At 45.4% G+C, this 24,116-nt stretch overlaps 1 protein-coding gene across 2 annotated transcripts in view; it reads left to right on the top strand.

Moving 5' to 3' along the window:
- The first annotated feature begins 8,539 nt into the window (after positions 1–8,539).
- LOC141018403 (prospero homeobox protein 1-like) overlaps positions 8,540–24,116 on the top strand; it is a 34,185-nt gene continuing 18,608 nt past the window's right edge. Inside the window, exons 1-4 of one of the 2 annotated variants that reach the window (XM_073493362.1) lie at positions 8,540–9,131; positions 12,070–14,133; positions 18,050–18,157; positions 23,295–23,489. In XM_073493362.1, coding sequence (XP_073349463.1) covers positions 12,136–14,133; positions 18,050–18,157; positions 23,295–23,489 — 2,301 coding nt within the window. In that variant the 5' untranslated portion in view covers positions 8,540–9,131; positions 12,070–12,135. Of the gene's footprint in view, positions 9,132–9,305; positions 9,452–12,069; positions 14,134–18,049; positions 18,158–23,294; positions 23,490–24,116 lie in introns of those variants that run through there. The other variant, XM_073493363.1, reaches the window with a different exon arrangement.

Here is a 24,116-nt window from a genome sequence, read left to right as displayed (position 1 = left end):
TTTCTTTCCAGAAACATTATACTTCCTCCAGAGGGGGTCGTGATGGAAAGGCGCACCTTCGGAGCCAAAGTCGGCACACCCTGAGGTAAATGGAGCGGAGGGAGCTGATTGGCCCAGAGCACCTGAACCAAGCCGGCACACGACAGGATGAGGGTGTCGGCATCCTCCTGTTAAATGCTTGCTTCCTGCTGTTTTGCTGTTCTCTTTCTCCTCTTTCTTTTCTCTCATCCCGCTCTTCAAGCAGGAAGTCATTGGAATGGAAAAAAGAGTTAAATGAAGACGGGGAGGGGGCTGTGTGTTGTTCCAAACAAGCCGAGCCGAGCCCTGCCCGAAACTGCAACAGCTAAAAATTCCTACAGATAGATAAGTTAGTCAGAAGAGGAGGAGGAGGAGGAACAATGGCAGGGATGGGGTGAGAGATGAGATGGAGGAAGGGAGGAGGAGGAGGGGAGATGAGGGTGTGTGTGGGGGGGGTCTTCTCTAGGGTCGTGCTCGGAGGGCGTCGGGCAGCACGAGAGGCAGGATGTTATGGTTTATTCAGCCCAGGAGTGGGGGCGACGTGGACAAGGTGTGCCTTGCCCTCAGCACCAGCCTCAACGTGATTTATAGCAGCGCTGGCAGACGCCTCTGTCCGCGGGGAAGTCTTTGAAAAAGCTGGGAGTAATTTGCATGGATGTACGCCCGTGCATATACACAGTATTGTATGTGCTTCAACGTGCACTTGTGTGTGGCCTTTTCATGTGTGCGTGCATTCACTTTATAGGCTGCTGGTTTTTTAACCTGTGGTTGAAGCATGTTCATGCATGGCCCAACAGAGGAGCTACTCTGATTAATTACAAGCTACACACATACATTACAAGCTATATAAAAAGGATCCTATAGGCAATGCACAGAACTGTGATCACAACAGTGGCACCAATATAGAAATGAAATACACGGCCGTGGAGTAAGAGGTATTTAGATCATTTACACTGGTAAAGGTAGCATTACCACACTTTTAAAATACTCAATTACAAGTTAAAGTCTTGCATTCAAAATCTTTCCAAAGGTATTAATGCAAAAATGTACTTAAAGTGCACTGTTAATAATTTCAACCTGGCACAACGTACATATGTAAGTTTCCCCACAGCCTCAAAAAATTTGAGTTAAAGCAAAACTATGTAACTTTTAAAGTAATTCTCGAGAAAGACAGTTCCCAGATCACTTTGCATTAATGGCTCAGGTCCAAAGCCAAAGACCCAATTTGGTATTTGATTTTGATTGCTATTTGACGATTTGGGCATGTGACTGGCGTACCCCGCCACTCGCCCAATGTTAGCTTAGATCGACTCCGGCGCCCCTCACACAAAGTAAGCGCATCTGTTGTGCAACCAAAACAAGAAAGATTTCCACTGGTTGCTATCCCCGGGTAGTGGTGGAACAACTGGATTAACTGGATGCTCTACATTTTCAAAGATGGAAGGCGACAAGGGACAGTGATAGAAACTGAGGTAAAACAAGAGTTAACAGATGGGCATTTACTCGACAGAAAGCGCTCCGGTGTTGTGTCAAAGTCTGTTCCCCCGTTGATATGTGCTTCACCTTACCACCCGCAACCTGAGACGGTTCCAAACCGGCATTCTTTCTGCCAGATAGAGGTCGAGGCTAGGTCCAACTGGAATTTGAAAAGTTGAAAAGTTGGATCAACAACTGCTCAGTCACACTGACAAGGAGGAGTAGACACAGGATTTACTTTTCCATTTACATTCTCTCATTTTGAAGAGTCAGTTCTTCACTTGCCACAAACATATTTAATCCACTGCTGCTCCCGTTGAAGCCATTTTGTTTTTTATCAGTACAAAAACATGACTAAGGGTTAGAATAGCCCAGTCGACCGGAAGACACTGTTGGCATTTTACTCTTCAAAATAACGGATACGTTCAAATTTTGAATGTCGTATGTACCATAGCAACGTTTCTACCATACGAGTTATATCACGTTCACATTACATGTATCTGAGCCGTTATGTAGGGAGAGGGAGGGGTTGGTGCTACAACTTGGCAAGATGGCTACTAAGCCAGAGACCACTGTTCGAGACAGCATTTTGAGTCAAAGTTGCAACATCGAGAAATGTAAAGTTTCAGATTTCTGTGGTTTTACTCCGGCGTTTGTGGCATTGTTTCCATAATTGCATGTATTACAGACACACAAGCAATTTTCCATGATATCCATTTGGTCTCTGGAGGGTTTTAATTGTCGGACGCTGTACGCTGGGAAGTCTGCTAATATAGTGATCATGTTTTATTTAGTTTAATAAGTTGAGTGAACTTGCAGCAGTACATTCATTCTCAGCACTTTAAGCCAAAAGACTTCAAGTGGGAAGTCTTATCCATTCTAATGTTTTCTGAAAAATATAAACCAGAGATTTTAAGATGCGTTTACTTGAAATTAATAAAAATGGATCTTGATTCCACTAAATTCTTCCACTTATGTATTACAGTGTAGTGGAGTAAAAAGCATAAAATAGAAATATTTAGGCTGACAGAGCCAGAGATTGCATTTTCGATCAACAAGTAACAAGTAAACAACACTCAATCTCTGTGTGTGTTTGTCTGCCTGTGTGTGTGTTTACAGGCCAATTATAACAGCGTTACCCTCCCACTGACCTCCCCCGAGGCAGCCGAATCTCCTCCGGTGTGAAAGGTCGGCGAAGGGGTCAAGAGAGGGTCGCCAGCGAAAGGCCCCTTTGGTGTTCGAAGGGCCCCTGCTGGGTGCCAGTCCCAAACATCCACAGCGGGGGTCAAAGGTTACCCAGATACATAAAGCAGACAAAAGGGTGCCAACAGGTACAAGACGTGTGAATGTCCACTGCTGTAACAGGAGAGCAGACTGTTGCAGAGAGCTAAACTTATAACTGGAGACTAATGTGTGTGGTGAGAGAGGCACTTTAAAGCTACTTAAGCCTTGTACATGTCACTTCATACCCTATAGACGCCTCTCTTTATAGTATTTGGGGGAAGTGCAGAAAGGCTGAAGCACAGGTAACTGATCACTAATTACTCTTAATTGCCTCAGTCAGCTAGAGAAAGCTCAGTGTGTGTGTGTGCAAGAGAGAGAGAGTGTGTGTGTGTGCCTGTTAAACAACCATATAGTCGTAGCAGCTATTAAAAACTCATTAACCTGCGTTTTATTTGAAGCCCCCTGCCCCCGTCCATCATCCCCCTAATGTATTTTCCGTGAGTTTTTTTTTTTTTTCCTCCTTCAGATTTAATTTAGCTACTCTTTGATTATACGACCCGCCTCTGTTATTGTAGGATATCTTCTCCTTTCCTTGTAATTTTATTTTATGGCATGGAGTGAGTCGAGTACAATACGCCCCCCGGGGAGGACCACTTACCTCCACGCCAACAAATATAATTACCGCTGATCAGAGGAGCGAAAACAGACCGCCGCTTATCTGCCACAGCCCTATTTTTTTTTTTTTTTTTCAGCAGTGTAGTCGCACTGGAGGATGATGGCTGTGGAAATCTAAAAAGCACAAAAAAAAAAAAATACCGCATAGAGCAGAGGTAGAGGGATCACTGCCAGACTCCGTTTAAAAAAGTGGACATTTGTGATGCTTTCTTTAAGGACAAAAAATCCATTGATTACAGAAAAGTAATCGAGACATTACATGAATCACTTATACCTATTTAAAAATTCGGCAGCCAAAAATGTACGTTTATTCAAATGTAATTCCAACTGTCATAACTGTTATCCCTTTATTCCCTCATGCGTCTGTCAAAATAGCCGACACCGTGGGGCGGTAGCGAGCACTCTGGCCAAATTCTAAAAAGTTGATCCACATGTCGAATACATGCACTCAAGCCAGCTTGGATGTGCGCCGGATGTAGCCTACCGATGGATCACACATTGTCAAGACTTAATTCAAGTCATATTCAACAAAATATGCAGCCCAAAGAACGGCCGCGTCAAAATTGCCACATTATTGAACGGAGTTCGGCGTGGATTTTTTTTTTAACTTCGCAGCCGATGGAGCTGCTGTGACTGTCCGCGGCCTTGCCGTGAATAAAATAGGCTTAGTTACCGCCAGAAGTAAACAGCTAAAGTCCTTTCGTGTTTACCAAGTAAAGTCCTCTGCTCCATGTTGACAGGTGAGAGTTCATAGGAGCAAAGTTGGTCCCCTCCCAATGGAGCTGCCAGCCTGACTGTGTAACCCCCAAGAAATGGTGAGTGTGTGTGTGTGTGTGTGTGTGTATGTGTGCTTGTGTGTGTGTGTGTGTGTGTGTGTGTGTGTGTCAGACAGAGGGAGAGATAAACAGGGAGAGTTGCTGAGGGGGCTCTTTGACTTTGAGCGCATAAGCCCTTATTTCATGGTGCCATTGTTTGTTTTAAGGACGTCAGGCTTAATACAGTTCCAGGCGGTTTCCCAGCATGTCTGTCCGCCCAAGCACCTCCAAGGCGCTCGTGCGCGTGCTCACGCGTGCGCGCGCGCCCTTCATTCCTGTTGACTTCAGCCTAACCCCATTTCACATGAATAAAATGTGTGCACTTTCAAGGTTGTTCGTGAGACACATCGAATTAAAGTCAGACTTCAGGATTTAGTCTTTTTTATTTTATGCTAAAAAAAAAAAAGTCAAATAATTTTCTAATTTCGACATTTTTACACATGGCTGCGACTGATGATGATGTTTATATTATATCTGTGGTTTTAATGAGTTTGACTGCAGCCATACTCCCATCAGCCTCACTGAGCAGCATTATTTTAATTGCCTATTATTTCCAGTGCAGGCCGGACATGGAGCTTTATTTAATATTAGAGCAAACAGGTTTTTTTTAAACCACATGTTGAAAACTGGATTTTTAAAGCGTTGCAATTCTGTATTTTAACACTCAGACTGTGAGAACTAAATGTAGAGCTGATCCAGAGAGAATGTGTGTGCGTACATGTCAGTCCTTCTATATGAGTCCATCTCGTGGCACAAATGCATCCATTGCGCATATTATTGTTATTGATTATTTATCATTAGTTTACTCGGTGTTTGCTTTGTGTTCCCTGTGTTCCCATTTTGCATTCGTCGCGTTCCCTTTACATTGTGTCATACATCTGCTTCTGCAACAATGGTCAATACCCATTGATGCAAATAAAGCATATTTGAGCGAGAGTGTGTGTGTATATATAATATGCAGTGTGTCTCATTGAATGCGTAAAACAGGCCACAGAGGATGGCCAACCTCCCTCTCTCTCTCTCACACACACACACGCACACACACACACACGCCTCCATAATCACCACTACTTGTAGCCTAGAAAGAGGGATGTGGGTCACCGGGGTCCACACTGTGCCAGCTATCACAGCCCTGTAGCAGCCAAGAAGTAATATCACTAATAATAACATCTATGTAAATTCCTGTCATTTTACTATTTCTTACATTGTGTTCAGGTCAGGCTCATGGAGGCTCCCTGTTTGTTTTTTCTCTCCCCGAAATGTGTTTTTTTTTTTTTTGCCTTGATAACAGAAACAAGTGCGATATTATATTTTCCTCCAGCATCCTCATCTTTGATGGTTAAAGCTGAATACATTAAGTGCTGGACATGAGGCCCAACAAGGACTGTAGAGGCTCTGAGAGTCAGACGCCTACTCACTTATTACACTCGGACAAATCCTGCATCCTCCTCTCCTCTCTCTCCTCCTCTCCTCTGTCCTGTCTCCTAAACCTTTTTATTCAGGGACCCGGAGACCTCTCCGGAACAAAACAGCTTTTAGCGCTACCATCTCTCTCTGCTTGTGTTTTCGCAAATAGCTCTCTCTCTCTCTCTCTCTCTCTCTCTCTCTCTCTCTCTCTCTCTCTCTCTCTCTCTCTCTCTCTCTCTCTCTTATTTCTCGAAAAAAGAAAAAGAAATGTGTGAGTGAAAAGAAATGGAGCTGTTGCAGGAGCTCATCAAGTCATTATCTGATTAATGCCATGCCAGGAGATTGCTTCTTCTCCAGAATCTATCAAGAATAATTCATGTAACTTAAATGCAGGTGATTTCAGGTTGGTTATGTTTTCAGTTTGCTCCCAAAAATAAGAGGAAAGACGAGCCATCAACAGCAACAACTAACAACAACAACATCATAATAATAATAATAATAATAATAATAATAATAATAATAATAATAATAATAATAATAATAATAATAGAGAGATAGTTGACCCGTCGTTAATCCAAATTAATGCTGAGGAAAAAATAGGCCACTGGCTCTTCTCCTCTCCGGCATACCATCACCGCGTCCCCGCGCTAATATCACTTAATTGTGGTCAGAATGTGATAGAAAGCACCTTTATAACACCTCTGGGAGATATATTGCTATCACACCCTCCCTCCTTCTGCTTTTGGGCCCAACTCTAATAAATATGTCAATAAATTCAGCCATCAGTGCGCAATGCCAGAGCGCACTATCAGTCTTGGGCATCGAGGTGTGTCGAGCCAAAAGAGAGGGGGGAAAGTGAGTTTGAAATAAATACACCGAGTTGATCCACCTGGAATGGGCCGCGATAAGAGCAGCCGGTGTTAACCACCACGTTTCCTCTACACCTCATCCGAGTCTTCCTTTTCCAAACACGCGTTTCTTTAATGTCCCGGCCTGTTTTTCCAGCCTGTGTGCGCACCGACGGCACCCGGGGGAGCCGAGGCCAAATCAGCCACACAGGCCAGTAGAAGGGGAGCAGGGCGGCCGGGACACCTGCTTTGGAAAAGACACTCCAGACACTAAAAGTTTGCTGACTTCGTTGCATTTCGTTGGTCCCAAAAAAACACTTGCTCGCGACATGGAAAAGAGACTCGCCTTTTCCTTTCTGGCACCTGACAGAGGGAGCATATGGAAAATAAGATTTATCGTTAAGTACTTTGGGATCCTGTTTGTGCAGAGGAGGAAAAAAAAGAGGAGATTCTGCGTGCAACAAATGAATCAGAAGTGAAGAGCTGGAAAATAGGGCACAGGCACGCTGATCTGATGAGAATAACGCGTGAACAAGTTTTTTTTAATGGCTGCAACAAATTGATTCACCAGTAAAAAAATAATAATAACGTTAATAATAATGTATATTTCGTGCGTTTGTTATGAGATACATTTAAAGGTAATGTGCTTAATACGAGGCTTACGCGTTCTCTAATTGCAGAAACGCAGGCAGAGCCAGATGTGACCTGCTTTATCCAGAGATGTCGTGAGAGCCGATGCAAAAAATTATTCTCATCTGTAAAAGATTAATTCGAGTGGCACAAAAACAATTATTTCCTAAATTATATAAATGACAATTTGGTGTGTGTGTGTGTGCACCTGTTGTAAAGGTAGAAGTGGGGAAATAATTCCTGTGCGCAAAAATAAAATAAAAAAAACTGCAGCGTAATAATAAATATCCAATTTGGAAATAATGCAGGAGGATGAGGGCGAGCAGCCGTCATCGTTTCATAAATCAGAAGCGTCAGACGGGTTGGATCAGATGTCAGTGTCCGCAGGGTTCAGCCTCACAGGTGGGGAAGTTTCAAAGAGAGAAAAGTCTAATAATTCATTTAAATCTTTAAATTTGCCAACATGAAAGTGGATTTTTTTTGTTGTTGTTGTTGAATAATCATCTTTCATGACAGTGCAATCTTTACGCGCGGGGGGGATTGTCGTTTTCAGTGGCAGCAGGGCTGCAGGATCCGAGTGACAGACGTTTCATGATGATATTCGGCTCTTCTCTGAGCGTTTCAACAAAGAGACGTTTAGCTCTCCTCAGATATTGGCTCTTCCCCGGATAATCTGAATTCCAAAGCAAAGCTCGGAGCCTCTGCGCTCGCTTTGGCTTGTCCATAAAAATCAGACTTTTCGCTGCGGACCAATGAGAAAACCGTGCACGTAAAATATCTCTACATGCCACTTTGAACCTCCAATACCCAAGTGACCCACTACTGTTATTCCCTCTGAGAAGCTGTAAGCTAAATATGCAGCAGTTGTCTTTGCGGTGAGGGGGGAAAGAAAAAAAAATAGAGGCTGATGTTTAAAATATAAACCTTATTAAAGGATCAAATTACAAAGTTGGTAATCGAAACATGCGTCAACACGAGCGTTAAAAAGTAACTTTGAATCAAACTGCCACAAGGAAGAAAACATTTGCATTAAAACCTCACAAAACTAAAACTTTAAAATAGAATTTAAAGTGTCATTCATCTTAAAAATGTGTCTTTATGCTTCACTGTAATAAATCAATGTACAAGCGGGATTTAAACTCACCGGTTGCCAAAGAAATCTACACATTTTCTGTGTTTTCTGATCGTGAAATTGTTCTGATTCTGATTTTCTCCTCTAGCTCTGACACTTAGTATATTCACGATCTCTTGGAACCACTATAAAAAAAAACTTCCCCATTTAAAGCCTTGAACATGAGAATAAACCCCATAACAACATGTAGACTATGTGTTTTATTGCGGCTTAATAGTGTAATGCCAAAGTGCGGAACGATTCTTACTCGCGCAGTCGCTGATTTGGGAAGAAAGAGATTAGTAAGAGTGGTATTTCCTTTTTTTTTTTTTTTTTTAGTTTTTTTTTCCTCCTCCTCCTCCTCCTCTCTCTCTCTCTTTAGTTGCATGCTCAAGTCCCGTTCTCTGGTCAAGTTCAGTGCGTTGTTCTCCGGACCCCGGACGGACGCTTCTTATTGGTAGGCTGCGACGGTTACATCACCGCCGCTCGTGACGCGCACGTCTTCCTGTTTCCTTCAGCCGCGTCTTAAAGTGAATCTTTAGTGGCGGAGGAGCGCTCCAGCATCCAGTTCCCTCTGCATCCAGTGCGCCTCGGAGACGCACAGACGCAGACGCTCTCTCTCTCTCTCTCGCTCTCGCTCTCTCTCTCTCTCTTGCACTCTCTCTATGTCTCTCACTCTTGTAGTCACAGCAGAGGATAGAGGGAGAGATCGACGCGCAAGAGCTCTTTTCATCTTCTATATTTTCCCTATTTTGTTCCTTTCGCCCGCGTCGCTGACTTTATTCCAGCTCTTCCTTCTCTGAGAAACTCTTACATCCCTGTAATCCAGCCATCCGCCGAGCTCTGCAACATATTCTCTCTCTTTTTTTTTTTTCTTTTTTTTTTGTCGCCGTTGGAGTTCAGGTTGTCCCCCTCTTCATCTAAAGGGTAAGTAACCTTGTCCTCGGATACCTCCCTCTCCTGTGCTGCCTCGCCTGCGCACGGTGGGCGGAAAGAAAAAAAAATAAACAAATGAAACATCATTAACGAGGGGGAATTTATTCTGGTGATCAGCAGCTAATCATATCTATAGGGCATTTTTTGCTCTGTGTCGTTCCCCCCATCTTGATGTGTGGTAAGAGTTGCGTGAGCAGCCCGTGTATTTTTTATTTATTTATTTTTTGTTGGTGTTGCGAGGATGATTTGCGGACGGTAGCCCAACCTTCCTCATCAAAGCGGCCATCAAGTTGATTTGCAACTTTTACGAAGTAAGTTTGGGAAGCTTTTTTTGTTTTGTTTTGGAGACGTGATGTAAAACATGAGTTGATTTACAGACGCGTACTGAGATTTACCTGTATTTGATTTGAAAAGCGTGTATTCGCTGTTACCTCTTTGTCCTGTGGGCTCAGTCTTGTTGTAACACCCCCTAAGATGCCTTTTTATTGTCACAAAATCCACAACCGGGCGGTTGCGGAGCTTGTCAGTCGTCTTGTTTGGTGAATTTGGTGTTTATCTTCTGCTTTTTCTTTTTGGACAACTGTGAGAAAACGCAGCCGGTTGTATTGTTGTCAGCGTCCGCAGCTGTGTCTCTGAGATATCTTAGTCCATCCACTGATCAGCAGATGTGCCAAGAAACAGCCAGGTCTCTGCTTTAGAGCGTAAATGTTGTTGGACTTCAAGTTTAACTCGTAAAAGTTACAGAAACTGGGCATTATTTTAATTCAAGACACGTTTCGCACCTTAACTTCACTCTTTATTTTGTTCAGCTGAAAGTTTTGTTTCAGGAATTGAAAAAAAAAAACAGGTTTACAAGGTTTTGGTGAGCATCTACAGCTTGTTGTTCACAGCTTGAAATTGTTGAAAGGTCTTTAAATGAGAGATAGGCAGAGAGAGTGAGTGCGCATGAGCAATGGGAGACAGGTGCGCCGTCGGAAAAGACAGGTGCTGGTGACTATTTCAAGCTCATTGTTAAGATCCTGAGGCGGTAGAGTCAAGTTTTTTTTTTCTTTCTTGGAGATGTATCACCTCTTGTCTGAACTGCTGGATATGGCTGTCAAGACTTGAGCCCAGGCCATTTATCAAATGGTTGCATTGTAGATTCATGTTGTGACTTCAGAAGGAGGAATTATTCACCTCTTATACCAGCAAATTAGACAATTACAGTTTTATCTTGTGAGTTTACAAAATGTGAATTTCCCAAAATGTTTTTTCAGAGTGGGAAACCTGCTTATGCTTGTCCGCCTTGTGCGGTGCTTCACACAACCCAGCCTCTAACAAAGCCAACAGTAAAGTTGTGTGTGTGCGCTCATGTGTGTGTGTGTGCATGAAAAGAAAGAAGACTTGCTTTAAAAAAAAAATACTTTTAACATGCAGCAAATGTGTAAAGATGATAAAGTTTCTTTTAGCCAGAGCAGGCAAATGATCGGCTAAAGAAAATGTTTTTTAAATCTCACAGTTTCCCCCGTCACTCTTCAAATTAGATGTCTCTGAATGGCTTTTGTCTGAATATTACAGCAAAATTAAACATAGATCTGAATCAGTCTTTTGACATTTCTGTATACAAATTTTTTTTTTCTTAAAATCTACCAAAATCAGTGTAACATTTGAGTTTATGTGCTACCTGTAAAATTCAAGTCAAGTAAAGAGTGTATGTATTAAATTTCTGTTATATTTTATTATTTTTTACCGAGTCTCGATAAGGGCTGGTGTTTTCCTGACGAGTGTAAAAAGAAAAATGTAAATTGTCGCACCACTTTCACGCCGTTAAGAAACATCCACATATTTATAAATTCACTAACCTCTTTAATTTTTTTTAAAGAGAGGCATACAGATTAAATGGTCTAATAATATCACTACATTTGAGATTGGATGCATCTGATATGGCTCTGACTAAGACACTGCCACTGCTGCTTACATAGCATTATTGATGCAGGCCTGTACTGACAAAACGTTTTGCTTTCAGAGGGGCATTAGGGTTTTTGTAAGAGCGCTTTAAGTTGCTCCTTGCCAGAGTTGACCCTTGTGACCTATTCATTTGAGCAGAATTAACTGCCCTTGCCAGATGAAAAGACAAACAAAAAACACAGAAGTGAGCTCACGCTGGCACCAAAATCAATAGGCCTATTTTGTGTTTTCTTTTATGTGCCACTCTCCCCATTGCTTAAGATATGATGGCCATATTGATTTATGTGGACACAGGACTTGCATTTTAAAATTACACAACGTGTAAACATGGTTTTAAATAAGAATATTTTGCTGATCTAACCAAACGATATCTCAATTACTAAATAGGATTTAATAGTGTATCAAAAAAAGACATGTACAACATGCATTCCCTCCCCTTGTACACGGCATTTTTTAAACACTCTTAACCTTATTTCTTATTATTTTATTTTGTGAATTAATAGCTCGTATGTTGGCTCACACCGCACAAAAATGGAAATGAGGACAAGTACTTAAGTAATTATCATAATTTTATGCAGCTTTGTGTTCCGTGGGAACTGGTTCAGTGTCGCGCGGCGTGTAACAGGGGACAGGATAAAATGTAGGACTTTGCCCTGGAATGTCGAGCCAAGGCCTAATTCTGACCCCATCTTGCCTGTTCTCTTTACCCCTCTGTCACTGATCCTTACTGCCTGAATCCAACCACGGGTGTCCCTGTCCTTGTAGGAACATATATGTCGGCTAATACAATTCTCCTGAGGTTGACAGATTTTCATTATTTCAGCCTCTGAAAAGCTTTTCTGTTCAATGCAGATTTAGTCCCGACACTGAAGTGTTCTAGGACATGTCCTGCCTGAGTGAGTGAGTGAGTGAGTGAGTGACTTAGATTCTAAAAATATATCTCACTCTAATGAGTCATGTATCTGTGAATTTTTGCCCACAGGTACTCAGAGGCTTTGATCCTAGAGGACTGGGTTTGTGGGATATGGCCCAATAGCAGCAGCCCGTGATGCCGGACCATGACAGCGACTCCCTCCTGAACAGACAGACCAAGCGAAGACGTGTGGACATTGGTGTTAAGAGGACCGTGGGCAGCACAGCCTCCTCCACAGCAGCAGCCACAACAGCAACCACTGATAACATTGCCCGCGCCAAAGCAGCCATTTTCAGTGCCATGAACTCTCTGAGCTCCCACTCTCACCACGGATCAGACACCGACTCCATGGAGTGCTCTGTAGTGCAGCCACATGGTGGGCCTGGCGTTGTATCAGCCAGCGACAGTGAATCCAAGTCCAATGTACTCCGAAAGCTACTGAAGAGGGCCAACTCATATGAGGATACCATGATGCCCTTCCCTGGCACCACCATTATCTCCCAGCTTCTCAAGAATAACATGGCTAAAAATGGAGGCGGACCCGAGAGGGGAGAAAGAGGGGACAGGGGTGATAGGGACGCCGGCTTCCCCGGATCAGGGCTCTCCAATGCAAGTTCAGATGCTCCCCAAGAGGATGCATGCAGTAACTCCTCCCAGGACAGCACCCCTCAAGAGTGCTTGTCACCGTTTGGTCGTCCTCCAGGCCTGGCCACCTTTGACATCGAACGACTCAATGATGAACACCTGCGTGCCAAGAGAGCCCGTGTAGAGAACATTATACGTGGTATGAGCCACTCACCCAGTGTGGTGGTACCTGCTGCTTCCCGTCATGAGCGTGACCATGAGATGGATGGAGATAGGGACATGGAGTTAGATTGCCCACCCCCTCAATCCCAGCATCAGGCCCCCAGCAGCCCGCGGGGCGGCGAGGTGTGCAGCAGTAGCAGCCGAGAGAACAAGCGTAAGCAGCGTCTGCCTCAGCAGCAACAGCAGAGCTTCACCCAGCTGGTGTGCCAGAGGAAGGAGCAGAAGCAGGAGGAGCGACGGCAACTGAAGCTGCAGCTGGAGGACATGCAGAAACAGCTACGCCAGTTGCAGGAGAAGTTCTTTCAGATCTATGACTCAACTGACGACTCAGAACACAATGACCTCCACAATGACCTCCACAACGACATAGGAAACATGTCTGAGGACAGCCCAACTCGGTCTGACACCGGCGGTGATGATCGGGGTGGAGATGACTTGCGCTCTGACAATGAAATGTCTGACCTGGACCCGGGCCATTTCCTAGACAGGGCGCGGGCATTGCTTCAGGAGCAGGCCCTGCTGGACGGAGAGAAGCCGAGAAGAGAGGGGCTTGGCCGGAGCAAAGCACAGGGAGGTCCAGGCTCCTCCATGCATGCTGAAGGAAAACAGCTGGCAGAAACACTGAAGCAGGAACTCAATTCAGCCATGACGCAGGTGGTGGACACAGTGGTAAAAGTGTTTGCCAAGCCTCCACGCCCTACACCCCAGCAGGCCTTCCCCCCACTATCCTTACCACCTGAAAGATTTCCCAATGTTGTCAATGGAGACAACCCCAACTTCCACACCGCCAACCAGAGGCTGCAGTGCTTCGGTGATGTCATCATTCCCAATCCACTAGACTCATTTGCTAGCATGCCCGGGATGCCAGGTGCCGCCAATGACCAAACCGAGGCGCTGCCCTTAGTCGTGAGGAAGACACCCAGTGAGCACCACCACCAGTCCTCAGCTGTGGGTGCACATGGTGGGCACCACCATCCTGCCCTTCACCCCTCCTCGCTCTCTGCCTCCATGGGCTTCAGCCCTCCATCCTTTAGACACCCCTTTCCACTTCCTCTCATGGGCTACCCTTTCCAGAGTCCCCTTGGTGGGCCCACAGGTGGCTACCCAGGAAAGGACCGCTCCTCACCAGACTCCATGGACCTGTCCCGGGAGACCACCAGCCTGAGGACCAAGATGACATCAGGTCACCACCTTGTGCACCACCATCGCTCTTGTTCACCAGCACACCCTGGCAGCACAGCCGAGGGACTCTCCCTGTCCCTCATCAAGTCCGAGTGTGGTGATCTCCAGGACATGTCTGACATCTCACCTTACTCAGGCAGCAATGTATCCTTTCAGAAAATTTGTGTGGTATGTGTGTGTGTGTGTGTGTGTGTGTGTATGTTTTGAGGAGGTTGAAAGGCAACAAGTGAATGTGTATGACAGTGACCCTGATGTTTTAACTCTACATGGTCCAGTTCAAACCAGCTCATGCTTGTGTAAGCCAGGAAAAATCTGATTCCAGGTGGTAATTCCCTGCGGAGACAGGTGCGAACATGGCATCAAAAGACACAAAGAGTTAAAAATCAAATCTTTTTTAGCCCTTTTGAAACAAGCCTAAGAATCTGAGAAATTGTTGATGAATCACTTTTCCTCCCACTGCTGTTCTCCTCTCCATTGTACTGCATTGTTGTATTTATTTTTATACTCATACCTCTTCCTTCTCACAGCACCGTACTGCTTTTCTTCCATCTTCAATCCTAAGTGCTTTAAAAGCTTTCTTGTCACATATCACTTACTCACAAAGATTAGGGCCCCCATGACATTTACTGCCCCAATTCCCTTTATGAAAAAAATAGCCCTGAAAGAACAAGGAGGGAGATAGCATCCTGAAACTTGGCACACAATGGTGTTATATAGCCTCCCTTATAGTTTAACCCCAGTGTGCCCCAATCATGCCCTACGGATAAAGAGGCTATCCCCTATGGGAGGCTCAAATTGAATCCCCCGGAGACTCAGGACTAATAGCTTAAAGAGATACATTCAGGCCCTTCTCTGTTTCCCTTATACCTCCTTAGTCCCCAAGTATTCAACACCCCTTAACCCTTATGAAAGTTTGATTCGTGTCACACTGGTTGTCCTTAGAAGGCTTTGTCTTCAAGTCATTAACATTCATAACATGCTTAAGAAATTAATCCAACAGCTCTTTCCCTGTTGGGGCTTTATTAGTTAAGTGAATATGTATATTTAACACCTTAGAAGCCTTGTTTTCGCTCTTGTATGTACCTGAGTGCCGAGCTGTTATCGAGTGTGTGTATGTGTGTGTGTGTGTGTGTATACACTTTTGTGTGTGTATGTGCATGTCACAAAAGGTTCGCCTGAGGACTCAGTAAAGATGTATATTTATGATTGCTTGTGTTTTCTCTTGTGTTCCTCTTATCATCCATCGCTGTTGTAAAAAGCCCACAATCATTGTCGTTTCTTTTCTCTTTTTTTCATTTCATAAAGATCTGTCAACAGCCCGGGGGGCCCTTCGGCTGTTGCTTGGCAGCCAAATACTTCTTTTTTTGTTTTCCCTCCCTGCAAACCCCCCTCCTCCCTGCCTTTTCTTTGAAGCGGACGTTAACAGGTGTTTGCAGCGAGCTGTTTATCTTTCATTACCTCGCCTTGTCTTGTCTTCTGACCCAAGGGTGAACGCTTTCCAGAGATCCATAATCCTTTGCTTCTACGGGCTCCCGATGGAGGGATGAAAAGAGAAAAGGGAGAGAGAGACATACAGAGACTGAGAGAAAGTAGAAAACAATCAAACAATAACCACATATGCCAGATGCTGTGGCTTTCATTGTAGCATTTATAAATTCAGGGCATTAACAGATGTATTCCCCTAAATGGAAAAAAACAGGCGTGTTTGTTGTTTCATTTTTGATTCCTTGAGTTTATTCCACAGGTTTAGGAACAAAGTTAGGCTTTGACAAGATATCTGTTTGTTTATTTTTTATTACAATTTGCATGACATTTATGACTTTATTTGCATTTCTACTCTTACAGCTGGTTCCACTGATGTGGATTTTTTTGATAATTCCGTTTTTTTTTTTTCGTTTTTTTTTTTTGAGCCTCAGAAGCCAGAGACAGCTTGTCAGACATTTTGCGAGGTGTGTTCAAGTTCACCAGCTCTCGGCAGTGTTGTGGAGCAGATGGCTGCTATCAATTTCCTCATTTGTTCTCAGTCCGACTCCAAATATTCTTGTCCTTACACCTGGAATTAGGAAGTGGAGCAGCTATTTCCCTCTCATGACTTTGGGCTTTGGGGAAGTGTTGCGAGAATGATGATGTCTTGTCAGATGTGGCAGGCGAACAGTGGGCCAGCTGGTATGAGTGCACCATCATGACAAAATAATAGCCTCGCACGCCACCCCTAAGTCCAATCACAATTACATTTGCAAGCTGTGAGTGAATTGGAGACGAAAATGCCTCATCAGGAGATATGAAGCTTCTTAATTGTCGTCTGAAGGGAGGTGATATTGTGTTTATGGCTGGAGAGGTAAAACCTCACCGTCTTTGTTTTAAAATAATTTTTAATTTCTGTGATAAGGGGAAAGCGATGCTAATCCTAATTGAAAAAGCAAAAACAAATTAATCTAAGTGTAAGTGCAGAGCTTTCACAGCGAATAAATCCCACCTTGCCTTACTGAAAAAAAAACAGCTCTCTTTTTCTCTCCCTCTGCCTCTCGCTCTGTCTGAGGATCCATTGTATCCCCTCCACTTGGAGCAGATGGTGTGGTGTGGAGAGTGAAGTGCTGCTCTTTTGGCCAGGCCTGACAGAGTAACACCAGTCTGCCAGGGTTTCCCCCACAAGACCCTCGCTGCGTATACAACTAACTCTCCCTCTCTCTCACTGAATCAGACAAAGTAGACAGGGTCTTTAAGGAGCCAACCCAGTGTGGTTCAGCATTTGCTGGCTTTGCTGTGTAACCCCGAGGCCAAGGGCAATCCAATCTAGCAGCTGATGCCTTCCTCCTACTCTATAGTTACAGCTACATCTGGACACTTGACTGATTTTAACGATCGCAGCCACCCCTGTAGATCATAAATAATGTCAAGCAATGTATTTTGCCCACTCAAGTGTAAACAGTCTTCATGAAAACTTGGGGCTGTATCTTCTGTGTAATTTAAAGCCCTGTCTTGCTGCTGCCTGATGAGAACCCTTGTTGAAACGGCCTGAGGTTTTAACACGCAGCCCGCCCCCCATCCCCGTTCCCTTTTCAATGTCTTATCCTCCAGATTGATATTATCAGATGCATTATACGGCCGTTAATTCACCATGGAAATGGCTTGGGCCGTTCGGTGGCGCAGATGTGTTTCAGTCCCCCATATCGCTGGCTGTGTCCAAAGCCTCAGAGCCCCTCTTCTCCTTCTCCTCCTCCTCCTCCTCCTCCTTCTTCTTTTGCTCCTCCAAGGGTTTGGCAGCGGCAGAGAGGCTGGGGGGTAGGGGTGGAGCAGAGGGAGGAGGAGGGGGATGTAATTGAAGGTTGGAACCATGCTATCCCTCAAGGTGCCCCCACCAGCCCATCTCCATCCTCTCTCTGCTGTTCAATCCAGGCGATCCATTAGGAAGACAAGGCCTCTGACATGTATTTGAATACGGCCTGTGCGAGTGTGAGAAGGTTTTTCATGTTGCTCGGGCCAGTGTTTGGGACTATCTCCTAGACCTTGTTTTGTCACTGATATGACGCCAGCATCAGACAGTCATATTCAGGCTTGGCATGTGTTGTCGCCAAGCCATTAGGCCTTCTTGCCCGTCACTGGCGTTAACTGCTGTCTTTGTCTGTGATATGCAAATGTCTCCTTTTTTCTTCTTCCTTTTTTTTCGGGTGGAGGTTAGCGCGGGGTGTAGGCAAAGGCGTTTGCTCACTTTGACTGTGAAATGAGCCTCCTTATGTAAAAGCATCGGCTGTAGTGCTGGCCAGCGTTTTATTTACCGTGACGCTCTCACACCTGATACGGCCGATGCTAATTGCAAGCAAATGGTTCTGCTTTGGTGCACTGTCTTCAGCCAGCCCCCGCCCCCCCCCCCCCCCCCCCTTCAGCAGCCTTGCACTCATGCCTGGAAGGAAATTTGGTTACCCATCATCCAAATGTTACTGCCAGTGGCTAGCATGCACATAGATATTTGTGATAACATCCGTAGCTACAGTAGCTTGATCTACCATAAGTTGTTTTCCTCCAAACAGTTGTTAATGTCCTTAATTGCGTTCATGTTCAGATCCAAGAGGGTCTCTCTCCCAATCACCTGAAGAAAGCCAAGCTCATGTTTTTCTACACCCGCTACCCGAGCTCTAACATGCTTAAGATGTTCTTCTCTGATGTCAAGGTAAGAGTTTACAACCTCTTTATCCATTATCTTCTTCACACACTGTCTATTTGGCTATTTTCTTTTAGACTTGACTTCTTTTGCTGCATGTAACAAGTCTAAAGATGGTTAACACTCTGTTGCATCTCTTTTCTGCCTCTTGCCGCTTTTCTACCTCGCACAACCGTCAACGCACCTGCTTTAAAAGGGGAAGTTTGATTTGTAATTTGGGATGTGCTGGCTTCGGCTGCCGAGAACAGTGTACGCTTGTCTGTCTTGAAAAGAGGCCCTTTCCCTTCGCTTAAGTTATGGTTTTATGCAAAAGATGAAAGAAGAGGAAGTTGAATGGGTTTACATGAGGGAGCTGGAGAGCCTATGAGTATTCTAAAGATAAAGAGCGAGATGAGTAATGGAGGGGTGGAGAGGGCAGAGAGGAGGATGGAGCCTAGAGACGGAGGAGTGGTTATCCGAGCAGGTGTAGGGAGGATGGTTTGATGGAGGGAGGGGAGAAGGGAAAGAGTCGGTTTGGGGGGGAACATGGCAAGGATGAGCGTTGGCTCCGCTGGGAGTTTAATGAAGGAAATTTGGAAAACAAAGAAGCGCAATATGTAAGCTGCACAGAAAAAAAAACAAGAACAACAACACAATGGCCGTTGTAGTGTGCGCGACCGAGTTTGTTCGTTTTGTTGTTGTTTTGTGTGTGCGCGCCCCTCTCGGACCATACGGAGGGGTAAACACTGTGACATATCCAGGCCATCTTATTCAAATCAGAAGATAAAGGTCCCCTTTTTTCCCAGCTGCCCCCTCTTTGGATGCCGTCGCCGCCAACCATAACTCGAGGGTCGTTTTTTCTGAATACAGTTAAAAAGGAGGGTCGGCACCTGCACATGTCGTTCTGTTACAAAAACCCTCAATATTAAATCATCCCACTGATTTGATATTGGTGTGATATTTGCTGTTGAACAATCGCACCGACAATTAGCATTTAAAATGCGAATCACTCGTTCCACTGACTAATAACTCCCAATGAGGTGGCCTCCTCATGAATGACCTCATCAGATCCTTAAACAAGGTCAAGATAGTTAAGGGGATTATGAGTCAAATTGGTTTGTTTTTGTTTTCAGGAGATGACAATGGACTCAAGCTGTAAGTTTGTAGACATGTATGGGAATGAGACTGACTACTGTATCTAATTAGATCCAGCCAGCATGGCCTCTTAAGCGAGTGGGTGTCCTCAGACGTGAGTCTTGAAGGCTAATCAGGTCTCGACTAATCAGGTCTTGGCTGTCAAGAACCTAATGAACGTGGGAAGTGGGTTGCCCTAACAAGTGGGGGACGCCGTGGCAGTTGTTCCCCTTCATTAAGCGCCTTTTTAAGACTATTGTGACTTTTGTTTGACTTTTGGTGTTTGTGAAATGTTATGACAGATGCGCCATAATACCATTGTTGGTGCTGCTAATGACGGCCTATAGTATCATCCCTGGCTTTAAGACGTCTCATCATTAATGCAGATATTGTTTTGATGGAGGCTGACAGATTAATGAACAGATTAAATAAAGATTTTCAGTCAATTAATAAAGTCAGCTGAAGTTCTTGCCTTTGTAAAGAGATATGCTGTGCTGTAGATTAATTACAGCCTGTTTAGACATTGATGCATTGTCCTCTATTTTTCAAGCAAACACAACCTCACACACACCTTGCTTTCTGTGGCTCTTTTAGCGGCAAGCCTCAGTATTTGGGCCAGTCATGTGCTGTGGAGTAGCGGAGGTCAGGAGGGTTTTCCCTTTTCTATATGTCATTCCTTCTCTTTTCTTTTTTTTCGCTGATGGTGTGGCATGGTATGTGTGCCTCGGCGGGGCCAGGGAGAAAGAAAAGCCAGCCGCTGGATTTGAGTCGCCGCAGTAACAAAAGCCCGCTTTCCAGGGCCGCTTTTTGTGTGCAGTCAGCCAATAGGCAGCCGGAGATTATCTCCCACAATTCACCCCTGCGAAAACAGGAAACGTTGGAAAGCCCTGATGACTGTGAAGGGGCTTACGAGAGAGAGAGAGAGAGAGAGAGAGAGGGAGAAAGAGAAAGAGAGAGGGAGTGAGGGAGAGAGAGGGGGAGGCCCGTACAGGCTTCTGTGTCTTTCTGCTCTTCTCTCCGGTTGTTCTGGATGTAGCTTAGCACTCTGAGGTCATCTGTGTGCTTTCTGCTCCATTGTTGACCACTATGTCAGGGAGAGTGTTGGCGAGAGACTCACACTTTCATCCAAATGCTTTTCAGCGAAACGTTTTCACCCTAAACGAAAAGAAGGAAGTGTAAAAACCGGTTTCATTCCACGTATTAATACATTAGCTGATGTGTGTGCAGACGCTCAAAGTGCCCGAATACTTTTGGCAGGCGACTAATATAGTTTAGACCAAGGATACTTGAGTGTTTTCCTTTTCTGGACTTAAGTATGCGCCTGTGCATGAGCAGAACATATGTGTGTGTGTGTGCGTGTGTGTGTGCCACTTTCTATCTTGCGCTGTTAGCACTAAGCGCTGACCTTTCACAGGCTCTTGAGTGTGAGTGTGAGAAACACGCTCTCGCTGTCTCTCTCTCATCTGCCTCTCAGCCAGGCACACACACACACACACCCTTATAGACACTTATATGCTCAAAATGCAGCGCGTGTACAGACACATACACATACACACACACACCGTTGTTATACACACCTATATGCTCAAAATGCAGAGCGTCTACACGCGCGCGCACACACATTTTCCTCGCTGCAGCTCATGTGTGTGCTGGCTGACCCCTGCCAGCTCTGATTAAGGAGCTGCACTGATGTGCTCCTTTGAACCAATCCCCTCCTTTTACCCTGAACACACTCGTCCTTAGCTGCTATCAGGGGTCCTCTGTCCCCCACCAGCAACTTAATGAACCAAGACTGCTTGAAGCTGCACGGGGGACTTGCCAAAACCGAGTCCCTGAGTGAGCTGGGAACAGTTGATGTGGATATAATATAATTTAGTGCGTTTACCTGCAAGTACAGTAAATATTGTATGTTTTGTGCACTCCGTGCTGTGATTGAGCCACAGTTCAGTTCACTTGCAGAGGCCCTAATACATCTTCCCCTGAGCTGTCGGTATAATAAAGTAATCCTTGTCCAAAGTGACAAATCTATCCGTCAACTCGGCTGCAGTGACACCAAAGGTCTCCTGCATGAGCGATGGTAACTCTTTCACTGACTTTAATCTCAGTATGTAGCGCTCGATCTCGCACGCACCTCAGGTGCACGCAAGCACACATGCTTGCATAAATCGACGACCAATTCACTAATGTCTCAGATACACAGGCAGTAAGACTTATTCTGATCTTATACATGAGGTCGGACAACTTGGATGAAACAGTGTTGTTGTGCGTGGTCACACTCCGACTGTCTGCTACATTGTGTGGGTTTAAGAATAGCCCCGTGCAGCCGATGTATTTGTAAGTGTCAGTAGTTTGTTTGTTTGACACTCCGATGTCACGACCCCAGCTTGCTGACTGCTCACGTTCCGACCCTCCGCCCCCCCCCCCACCACCACCCAGCGAAGCACCATTGTCCGACGGCACTGACCTGCACCCGTCCTCCTCTCCTCCCCCCCTCCCTCCCTCATTTCCCCATTTATGCTCACCCTGCACTTTACGACAGCCACCATGCCCCCCCCCCCCTACATACACCCTCCAAAACCCCTGCCAAACAATGTCAAGCGGACTTATTCTTTTCCACTCCGCCATTATGTCATCTGCTGATCATTCCAGAAAGGCACGGCGCTCTCCTTTACCCCCCTATTCCACCACCACCACCCTCCCCCCCCGTCCCACCTTGGCCCAACTCCTTCTCCCCATCTGATTCGCCAACTTTTTCCGCCTGCCTTCGCCCGTCCCGTTTGCCTCGCCCTCCCATCTTCCATGTGCTTGCGTGTGTTTGACTGCCATCCCACATCGCGAAGAGTGTGTGTGCATGTTTGTGCGTGTCTGTGTGTTGTCGAACAATAGCCGGAGCCTAATCTCCATGTCAAAACCGCTCTGCCTCCCCAGCGAGCAGTCCGCTCAGCGTTTAGTGGCGTTTTGTCCCCCCATTCTTCCAGCACCACAAAAAGACCAGAGGGGAGGGAGGAGGGAAGGCCTGTGTATGTGTGTGTTCGTGTGTGTGTGTGTGGACGAAGGGTGTGGGTGATGGTTGAGGGTGTCAAGCATTTCACATGCTAGAATTTTGAATTCGAGAGATAAAATTTCTGTGAGTCTCTGAGCATTTATTTGTACATTTTTAAGGATTAAGAGCTTTCAGCGGGGCATTTTAGAGTGACCCAGCTAGGCGACTACCCTGATGTCCTTATCAAGTGGTTTGGATGTTTGGACAGTGTGTTTTCACTGCTGAGGCCAGGCGGAAAAAGAGCCGGGACCAGCCGAGGCTCTTAATAGGTTTACCTCGTCCCATTGAATCCAGCAGAGCGGGACAGATCAGATAGCCACAGTCTTCTCCGCTTAACGCTTATCATCTCCCTCTTTCTCTCTCTTCCTCTTTCTTTCTTTTGCTCTTTTTCTTCTCCTTTCTTTCCGCCTGGGAGGTGCGGAGAGGGGAGGAGAATCGGGGTGTAATTGGTGAACGGGGTTAAGTACATGTTTGAGCCCCCTGCGGGCCAGGGCGCTTCAGATGATGACTTAATCGTTTTTCTGGTCAATTATGTGTTTGCGGTCTCGCGTCCACCCCCCCCCGCCCCCCCTCCACCTCTCTCACCACTCTCAGGGTTATGATAGGGGGGAGGTCTGCTCCCAGTGGGGAAGATGAACCACACACACACTCACACCCTCACTCACACACACTCTCTCCCGCCTCCTTGCTAGCTGTCTTACTTAATGTCTCTATTATCTTCCCTCACTCCACGACCTGTGTTCTCTCTTGCGCTCGTCTTTAATCTTCCCCACTCTTTTTAAGTTATCGCCTCACGTCTCGACTCCCTGATGTGAACACGCTCTCATCCTCACACGTCCTTCTACTCGCTCATACCTAAAATCCACTGGCTTAATAAAGATTAGACATGGCAGCCTTCCCTCTACAGCGATCCCATTGATTTCCTCTCAAAATGTCTTTGGATTTCAATAATTCTGGCGCCCTAACTCTTCCCCTCATCTCTCGTTCCAGTTCAATCGCTGCATAACCTCCCAGCTGATCAAGTGGTTCAGCAACTTCCGGGAGTTCTACTACATCCAGATGGAGAAGTTCGCCCGCCAGTCCATCAACGACGGAGTCACCGGGAGCGAGGAGATGAGCGTCAGCCGCGACTGCGAACTGTTCCGAGCCCTCAACATGCACTACAACAAGGCCAACGACTTCGAGGTAAAAACACAGACACTTTCAGAAAATGTTTCAAAAATGTTCTCAGCGAGGAGGAGGAGGAGCTGAGAGCGGAAAAAATAGACGTCGAATTTCACCTGATACCTCGTGATGCAGGCGGGTAGTGTGACACCATCTCACTGTGTCCTCGCTGTGACTGTTCTCAGTGCTGAGTTCAAGTCTCTTATACATCCTGCTGCACTCGGCACTATAATGTGTACCATCGTCGTTCTGGGAAAACCATCTCGAGAATAGTCAGATGATTAGAGCTTTGGGACGATTCTCTCAGAATATTCTTTGCTTAATCCTTTCAGTTTTTTTCACAACAATTCAAACAGATACATTTCACTGGACAGAAATAATACGAAGAAAATATTGTTTTCTAAAGCCATGTACGGTAGATATGTGAGGAACTCTCATCTGATGAGGAAGAAACTTTACTGACACCTTGCTCGTTTTGCCTCTTCCCTTCCCCTAATTCCCCTCAGTTGCTCTCATTGTGTGTGTGTTTGTGTGTGTGTGTGTGTGTGTGTGTGTTTGAGAAACCACCCTTTACTTCCCCGTCCTCATTTACCTATCATCTGTGGCGAGATGTTTACATGTGTGTCTTCCAGTGTATTGTAATCATAA

This window comes from Pagrus major, chromosome 22, assembly GCF_040436345.1.
Source record: "Pagrus major chromosome 22, Pma_NU_1.0".
In the NCBI taxonomy this organism is placed as follows: domain Eukaryota; kingdom Metazoa; phylum Chordata; class Actinopteri; order Spariformes; family Sparidae; genus Pagrus; species Pagrus major.
Note: the sequence above shows the minus strand (reverse complement) of the source record. Positions and strands in the feature narration are given on the sequence as shown.